This window comes from Chaetodon auriga, chromosome 16, assembly GCF_051107435.1.
Source record: "Chaetodon auriga isolate fChaAug3 chromosome 16, fChaAug3.hap1, whole genome shotgun sequence".
NCBI classification, from domain to species: domain Eukaryota; kingdom Metazoa; phylum Chordata; class Actinopteri; order Chaetodontiformes; family Chaetodontidae; genus Chaetodon; species Chaetodon auriga.
In genome coordinates, this window is record NC_135089.1 from 729,198 (window position 1) to 738,163 (window position 8,966).

The following is an 8,966-nucleotide window of genomic DNA, read 5'->3' on the forward strand; positions in this document are numbered from 1 at the left end:
ACTGTCAGTAAGTACAGTTTTGAGGTACTTGTACTTTTCATGATACTTTCCATCTCAGAGGGAAATATTGTAGTTTTCACTCAACTACATTAGTCTGACTCATCGTGACCACATTTCTCACTGTTTTCACAATGTTTCCAAACCAATCGATTGATCGATCGATGGAGGAAATGATCAGCTGATTGATCCAGAATGAAGAGAATCATTAGTTTGAGTTAAAATGAGCTCCACCTCAATCAACTCCAACGGGGACATCCTGCTGAGACATGAACGAGGAGACACACTGATCTAAAGACCAGAGACAAGAGGACAACAGACACAGGACACACTTTACGACACTCAGTACTTTGACTTCCAATACTTGAAGTACATTTACATACTTTTACTGAGGTAACATTTTCACTGCAGGACCTATTTTTATTTGTGCAGTGTGGTATCAGTACTTTTACTGCAGTAAAGGATGTGAGTACTTCCTGGCTGTCAGTAGTTTGGGTTCGTCCTCCTGCTGATCGGGGACTTTAATCCTGTCCACAGTTTGTCTTCGGGTCGTTGTGAACTTTTACTGAAGTAACATTTTCGCTGCAGTCTTTTTGGTGTGGTAATAGTACTTTTACTGTAGTAAAGTTAGTCTGTGTGTTACTGGTATCATGTACATTTTAAAGTAAATTGCTTGAACTTTATTTGTGTTTAATTTTAAATCATTTTTATGTTTGTTGTGGTGAAAATGTTTTAAACAACTGGATGACACATAAACTGGATCAGGTTCTGAGTCTGGACCAGGTTCTGACTCTGGACCAGGTTCTGCGTCTGGGTCAGGGTCTGACTCTGGACCGAATTCTGCCTCTGGACCAGGTTCTGACTCTGCACCGGATTCTGACTCTGGACCAGGTTCTGACTCTGGACCAGGTTCTGAGTCTGGACCGGGTTCTGAGTCTGGGTCAGGGTCTGACTCTGGACCGGATTCTGACTCTGGACCAGGTTCTGAGTCTGGACCGGGTTCTGAGTCTGGACCGGGTTCTGAGTCTGGCCTCTCTCAGCTTCCGTACTTATTTTACATTTTAATATTTTTCTTCTTCCAGTTTTTTTTATTTCAGTGTGATTTTAATTTTCAGAGTATTTTCTCTTTGATCTTGTACAAATACTCGTATCTGTACACGCTTGCTGCTGTTTGTCTCGTTGTTCTCGTGTTTCCTGTCAATAAAGTTTATTCAGAGCTTGAATGCAGGTAAAGGAAAGCAAACAGACGCAGAGCTCACTGGGACTCTTGTTTTATTTGTGTTCTGACAGATTCTCTGGTGAGCATCACTGAACGAGGATGATGTGGATGAGGATGAAGATGATGAAGACGATGACTGGTCGTCACTGCCGCAGCTCAGCGGAAGGCGGAGGAGGAGGAGGAGGAGATCACCCTCCCATCAACCACCTGCTCCACCACTGTCACCGTCCGCTTGGTCGAGGTGCTCGAGGAGGAGGAGCTGCTGATGCTGTCGACCAATCAGAAAAGAGATGAGTCAGACCAGCAGCTTCTCTGATTGGCTGAACACTCACATATTTTCTGTTGAGTTTATTTTGTCTCCCAACATGAAGTATTTCAAAGTACTTCTCCGCGCTGCAGGAGTACTCTCAGCCGACAAATACTTCATTACTCAACAAACTCAAATATTTACTGATTACTGACTGTTCACTTCCTGCCTCTGTCTTGGTGCACGGCCCTCCCCAGGTGTGACCGTGAACACCTGAGCCTCACCTGCCGCTGGCCTCTCCGTCCAGCAGCCTCCTGTACTCGGCGATCTCCATCTCCAGCCGGGTCTTGACGTCCAGCAGGATCTGGTACTCCTGCTGCTGGCGCTCCAGGTCGGCCCTCAGCTGCACCAGCTGCTCTTCCAGGCACGTCACCTGCAGGCAGACAGGAAGGGTCACAGGTTAACGTCTCCATAGAGAACAACATCGTTCGGCAGCGGTTCCTGTCAGTCGAACAGGTGGGAGCGTCTCACCTGCATCTGGAACCCGGACAGCTGCATGGCGTAGCGGCTCTGCGTCTCAGCCAGACTCGCCTCCAGAGACGCTTTCTGAGGAAGGAACCGACAGCCAGCGTCAGAGCTGCTCTCAGACTTCACGTTTGACATGAAGTATCATGAAGTATCATGAAGTATCATGAAGTATTATGGGTAAAGATCGACTGCTGAAAACATGAAACTGATGAACACATGAATGCATGCGTAATGGGTACTTTTACTTTTGGTACTTCAAGTCTATTTTCATGGTACTTTCATGAATGCAGAACTTGTAACAGAGTATTTCTATGCTGTGGTATTAGTAGTATTAGTACTCTGAGTGACAGCTGTGACACTCACCATCCCCAGCATGGACTGCAGCTCGATCTGCAGCGCCTGCAACGTCCGTTTGACCTCTGTGATCTCCGTCCTGGACGTCTGTAGCGTGACCGTCTGAGTCGCCACCTCTGTGTTCAGAGCCTCCGTCTGCAGGACACACACACACACAGGTCCCGTCTACACCTGCACACACACGCAGGGGATCTGCGGCTCCACAGGAAGTGATGTCACAGCCTTACCTTGGCGCGGAACCAGGCCTCCAGCTCTTTGTGGTTCTTGGCGGCGATGGCCTCGTAGTGTTCTCTGATCTCTGCCAGGATCTTGGTGAGGTCCTCTGCTGGAGCGGCGTCCACCTCCACGTGGACCTGACCGCTCATCTGAGCGCGCAACGCCAGCAGCTCCTGCACGTAAACAGCAACGTCCAGACGAAGGTGAGTTCCAGCGGTCAGATCAAATCATTTTCATTTCAGCACTTCAAAGCGAGACATTGATCGGCAGCACTGAGCCTCAGTAACAAACAGCGTTTAACAGGAGAATGAATGGTTGTGTGTGTGAGTGGGAGGGCGCTGGTGTAATGAGCAGCACGGCCACTAGAGGCTGCTGGTGTCAGTCTGCGGCTGCTGAATGAAATAAAATCCAGCTGATCACAGACGATCGACAGATGTCACCGCAGATGTTTGGTAGAACGAAACATGAATCTGATGAACTAGAACTCTGTTGTTTGTCTCAGCTGATTTGTTTCTCGGTGCGATCTACTGATAAATGACGTGGACGGTCTCTGGTGCTCGCTGACCTCCTGGTGGTTCTTCTTGAGGAACATCAGCTCCTCCTTCAGGCCTTCGATCTGCACGCTCAGGTCTGTCTTGGCCATGTTCAGTTCTTCCAGGACCCTCCTCAGACCGGCGATGTCGGCCTCGACCGACATGCGCATGGCCAGCTCGTTCTCGTACCTGCGGGAGAGGAGGATGAGGAGGGTGAGTGACGGCTGCTGTGTGAGCCTGACAGACTCACCTCTGAGCCACAGGTCAGCTGCCACAGAGAACAACAAAGCACACCTGAGGCTTGGAGTACTGCTACAGGTGCCGCTTGCAGTCGTAGAACTACAGTTGCTTTCTGAAGAAGTTTATTAAAATGTGTTTCCTGTCGTTTTGAATCTGAGCTCTGAGCTGCAGCTTCTCCTCCAGCTCAAGTCAACGTGACGAAGCTGCAGCAGCTCAGACTTCATGCTGAAAAACACGTTCATTCATGACAGACAGACGGCTGCTGCATGAATGAACGTGTCGCTTTGCACTCTTTGATGTGCTGCCTTTATTAAAAACGCGTGATGAACATGAGTATCTCACCTGTCCATCAAGCCACACCTGACACACCTGAGTGTAAAGTATTTAATTATCCACCTGCATCCGTGTTCTCGTGTTGTGGTTTGACCGACTCGTGTGCTGGTTTGTAAGGTGTGTGAGAACAAATTGATTCATTGAAACCTGGTCTGATCAGGTGTGATCAGGTGTGATCAGGTGTGATCACGTCTGATTTGTGTCTCTCTGGACTCACTTGGTCCTGAAGTCGTCGGCAGCCAGGCGGGCGTTGTCGATGCTCAGGTGGATGGCTCCGTTCACCCTGAGGGCATCCTGGATCTGGAGGAGACAAACGAGCGTTCATGACCAGCGTTCTGCATCAGCACATCACTCACACGTGTAACGCTCGTCAACATGGCTGCTGATGGTTTGAGCTCATTCATTCAAAGAAAACTTTATCGCTCTGGTCCTGAGTCACATCTCTGCATATGACACCTGCGAGGAGGAGGTTTACCTTGGCGGTGATGTCGGTGATGACGGTGAAGAAGGCGCTGTAGTCCCTGGTGGCGGGGCCCACCTTGCTCTCCAGATACTGCCTGATCTTCAGCTCCAGCTCGGCGTTGGCCTTCTCCAGGGTGCGCACCTTGACCAGGTAGGAGGCCAGGCGGTCGTTGAGGTTCTGCATGGTGAACTTCTCGTTGCCGATGACGCTGTCGTCAAAGCCGCAGCCGCTGAAGCTGATGGAGGATGAGTAGCCTCCACCATAACCTCCACCATAACCTCCACCATAACCTCCACCATAGCTTCCGCCGCTCCCGAAGCAGCCGCCTCTGACGGAGGAGGAGGAGATGCGGACCCCTCCGCCTACGGCTCCTCCATACATGCTGAGAGCCCTGGTGGAACATACGCGTCCACCACCACCACCACCACTGACGCCGACCACGGAGCCGCCGGAGCCACCAGAGCTCACTATGGAGGTCTTCATAGACCTGGAGGAAGAGCGAGAGAAGGAGGCCATGATGGATGCTGTCTGTCTGCTGTGGCTGGAGGCGACACAGAGGAGAGTGAGGAGCTGCAGTCCTCCGCCTCCTATTTAAACCTCCTGCAGCCAGAGAGCCGTCAATCACTCTGCAAATAGCATGACGGCAGGTGAGGCGGAGACAGGTATGTGCACTGGAGGGCTGGCCTGGGTGCGGTGGGGGTGGTCAGGGAAAAATGTAACCTTCAAACCTGCTCACTTGCATGACAAAGCTGCTTTCAGCTCCTTAATGCCGAGGTGTAAGGTCTCAGAGCCGCGGGCTTTGTGCGACCTTTGGATTGTAATGAGCAAGCAGAGACTTGTGTAAACAGAGCTGTTGAAACAGGCAGGAAAGGTTCAGCCAGTCAACAGCCTGAGTTCAGTCACAGCAGCCCTCAGTGAAAGCTTCTCGCTGTCAGTGAAAGCTGCTCTAAATGTCAGCTCGTGTGGAATGACTGTGGGCGTCGGCCATAATTACACAGTAACAGGCAGCCTGACTGGCAGCGGCTGGAGGTTAAAGATAATAGCAGCCTGTAAAATGGGACATCCTCTGCAACTGTAACCCAACAAAGACGACTTTATTGCTCCTTTGTGTGTCAAATTAAAGGTTGTGTCAGGTGCTCAGCTTCAGAGGAACAATGAAGAACCCAAGAAGAAAGTCTGGCGACTGTGTTTGCCAGAGATCTGATGTGTGCACACGAACATTTTGTCCAGATGAAACCAACAAAGAATCTATTACTGACGAGTCACGAGAGCGTTTAGTAGTTTTGTTTAAAAGCAGCCGTACCACGACCGCAAGTTTACACAGCTTCAACATGAACAGCTTGAATATTCACACACATACAGAACAACACAACAGCACAAACACGGACAAATAACAGAGTTCAGTGCTGTTTGAGTCACTCCTGTTGTTCGCTGGTGATGATTGTTGGAGGTTTCGGTGAGTTTTATTTTGTTGTGCGATGTTAAATCACTGTTTCTGTGAATGGAGTCTGGTGGCTGAGGTGAGAAGTGAGAGGTGAAACCCTCTCTCTTTAATAAGGAGGTCAGTCTGTGCTGGATCCTTTCCATCGTGTCTTCAGACACTTTTTCTAACAATCTGAGCAGAATCAAACTCCTTCAGAGGACGAACGTTGATGTGTGGAGGGATTACTCTGCAGCTCTCGCTCAATACTGGACCAGTTTCAAAAACTCTTGTCTCCATTAGACACAAAAGAAACCAGGAAAACGGGTCCTTAATCAGATGATATTTGTCCAGGACATCAAAGTCGTCCAGGACATGTGGACCTCAGAGCTCTGGTGGTCTCAGCATTAGAAACAAGAACAATGAAAACAAGGGAACAAACTTTAACTACTTCATATAAAGTGGTTCTAAAATTCTCAACATCTGCACATAGTGGAGAAATTTTAATTTTGATTTGAGTAAAAGATCAGACGTAAAGGCACTTTGATGAGGCAGGTCCATGAAGTCAGTCTTTCACACCTGATCATGATCCTGTCACCTGTTACCAGTGAACCTGTTCACCTGTGTCCAGCTCGTCGCAGCGTGTCTGAACAAAGCGCCTGCAGACATCAGGACAGCAGCTCACTAAGTGTTTTTAAAAGAAGCTGAAACTTCCTGATTCAGGTCTGAACTCTGCTGCACTTCTTTTAAAAAGTATTTTACTTGATTTCATGCTTTCTATGTGCTCTAACGTCGTTCTCTTACTGCCATTCAGTGGGATTAGTTTTCTTCATTTCTCATAACAGACAGTGGTGTGTGTTAAACAGGGAGTTTCCTCTGGGGCAGCTTCAGGCTCTGACACCGTTAACACCCACAGTGAGGTTAAACCCGTCTGAAGCCGTTGTGGAGGAGGATGAAATCGGCTGATTCACCGCCGGTTAATCAGGACGGTGGTGACTCGTGTCCGTTGAAGCTCAGTTATGCTTGTTTGCTTCACGCAAGGCAAAAACTTTGTGAGATGCTCCTACTTTTATCCTCAGTTGTATCTTTTTTTTCTTTTATTATTTATGTGGGTTTTTTCTCCATCTTTTTTCAATCCATGACGTCATTGAGATAAACTAAATATGTTGTCTTTGCACTGTTTTTAATTGACTGTATGTCAAGATTAGCAAATCATCCCATTCTGTCCCACCGTCTTTGGTTTCTACTTTTATTTCCTCATAATCTGAAAGTATTTGTCACAAAAAGTCATTTTTTAAGCAAGTAGTTAAATTCTTGTTTCTGTTTCTAACTAAGAAAGAGAAATTTAACTTTGTGTGATGGAAACATAAAAACTTGTGTTTCCTCTCTGGGGCCTTTTCACTCCTTCTGTCCATCCTTTGCCAAGATTGACTGAACCCAAACTTTGATTTTCCTTTGTTCAGTAGAAGGTAAAGGGAAACATCACAGTGTGGGACAGTCGTGGGACAGTCGTGGGACAGTTCTGGAACAGTCGTGGGACAGTCGTGGGACAGTTCTGGAACAGTCGTGGGACAGTTCTGGAACAGTCGTGGGACAGCTCTGGACATCTGAATCTTGAACGGTTGCTTTGGACCTGGTGTGCGACGCCTTAACGCGAGAAGATCAGACCTGTTTTCACAAACTGCCATCGAGTCGGCACACGTGAGGTTGGTTCAGTGCAGAAACAACTTCAGCGGTTGAACGTTGAAAAGGTCTTTCCCTTCTCATGTAATCCTGCCCAAATTCTTAGACGACTCCCTGTTAAACCAGCCGAGGCTGAAGTGGGATTAACAGTCAACGTGATGAAGCTGGTGGATTCGTCCACACAGTCCCCGTCATCCTCTGTCCAGAGCTGATGGAACCCGTTTATCTGACCATGTTGACTGGAAAGGACTCCTGGAATCCATGTTGCTGTTCTCCTGCAGCTGCAGAGGAGTTTGACGGCAGTTCAGCGACAGAGATGTGTGACATTTTGATTTCAGGGTGTTCTTGTCTTGCGCAAGAGAGATAATTTACCTCCAGAGACTTTCTGATTCAGCTAAAGGTTAAGCATAGCAGCCAGAGGCAAACAGGGCGTGCTTGGACCTGTTTTTACAAGATTTTAATACTGAAAATCACAATTAATGAGCTGTGACGGTTTGAGAGTCTCCATGTTAAGATTCATCTTCTGTCGCAGAGGGTTCAGAGGTCACCTGAAGACTTATTAAAGAGCCCTTTGACAGTGGACCGTCTGCAGTGGTCCACTTACAGGATGTGTCTCCATCAATGCTGTCCCTCTGTACCGCTGATGGGAAAAGTTCCTGGGGGTGTATTCAGACCAGGAGAGTCCTTTGGTCCGCTGTCTTTGGTTCAGACCAAAATACAACGTTTCTGTTCTGGTTCGGTTCCTTTTCACATTGCAATTTTCACAAGAGCCCCAGAATTTGTCAGCAAACCCACATGTGTGCAGAGATCATTCAATCATTGGACAAAACGGTCGGGGGCGGGGTCACGTAAAAAATAGGGGGGGGGGGGGACAAACTATGGAGATTATAGAGATTCAGCATGTTGCACTCGTGCTTTTATTGATTCGTTTCATCCAGTTACAAACGTTTGCAGAACTTTTGGAGCATCAGAGGCGTCTGGCACAACTGCGCTAGTCAAAACAATATTTCCCATAATGCCCGCAGCAACGGGAGCCTGTTGCCTCCAAAAAGGCATATCATTTTTAGAGCTGGGTCGGACCGAGCGCGGTCGCTTTCACATATCAAGCGAACCACACCAGAGTTCGTTTGGAAGTGAACCGAGACCACCTCTCCGGCTGGGTCTCGGTCCGGCTGTTTGGTCTGCACCAGAGTTCGATGGTTTGTATTCACACCCACCCAAAAGGTCCACACCAGCCATTATTTTGGTTTGGTCGGAACCAAACAAGGCAGGTGTGAATACGCCCTAAATCATGGCATTTGGGGTTCTGCTGAGACCTGGTACCACTGACTCCTGTTCCTCGATCTCAAAAAGCTTTTTCTGCAAAGGAGCTTGTGTCAGATCAACGCAAAGGATAAAAGTTTTCACTTTCACGAAACAGAGAAACTCAGATACCAGATCAGTTCTCAGTTTCTGCCTGCGTCTGTCCACCAACAGACAAAACCTCCACAAATCATCCTGCTAGAAAGAAACCAGCAACACGTGATGTCTGTTTACTTTATTTCATGAGTCTACAGGATGAACCATTCAGGAGTTCTGTTGGACTCAGCGTGAATTCAGGTCCTGCGTTGAGCTGCAGCAGCTCTTTGTAAATCTGTTTCTACGTTTCAACATCAAGTCCTTTAAGACGTAAGCTGTAATCAGTTGCTATCAAACGTCCGCATTAAGAAACATTTAGTGACGACTAATCTCTG

The 8,966-nt window shown here is 48.0% G+C and overlaps 1 protein-coding gene across 1 annotated transcript; it reads right to left on the reverse strand.

Annotated features, from left to right (window-relative positions):
- Positions 1-1,253: 1,253 nt before the first annotated feature.
- LOC143334556 (keratin, type I cytoskeletal 13-like) lies at positions 1,254-4,694 on the reverse strand. The gene is made up of 8 exons (XM_076753389.1): positions 4,143-4,694; positions 3,885-3,967; positions 3,127-3,283; positions 2,573-2,734; positions 2,355-2,480; positions 1,995-2,069; positions 1,748-1,896; positions 1,254-1,484 (listed from the first exon to the last, which is right to left on the reverse strand). The coding sequence occupies exons 1-8, from the start codon at positions 4,644-4,646 to the stop codon at positions 1,373-1,375; spliced, it is 1,368 nt and encodes a 455-aa protein (XP_076609504.1). The 5' UTR covers positions 4,647-4,694; the 3' UTR covers positions 1,254-1,372.
- Positions 4,695-8,966: the final 4,272 nt, after the last annotated feature.

Coding starts and splice junctions, on each gene's coding strand:
- LOC143334556 (XM_076753389.1), bottom strand. CDS start 4,646: ATGGCCTCCTTCTCTCGCTCTTCCTCCAGGTCTATGAAGACCTCCATA. Junction 2,735..3,126: donor TCAAGAAGAACCACCAGGAG/GTCAGCGAGCAC, acceptor GTTTACGTGCAG/GAGCTGCTGGCGTTGCGCGC. Junction 2,481..2,572: donor AGGCCTGGTTCCGCGCCAAG/GTAAGGCTGTGA, acceptor TGTGTCCTGCAG/ACGGAGGCTCTGAACACAGA.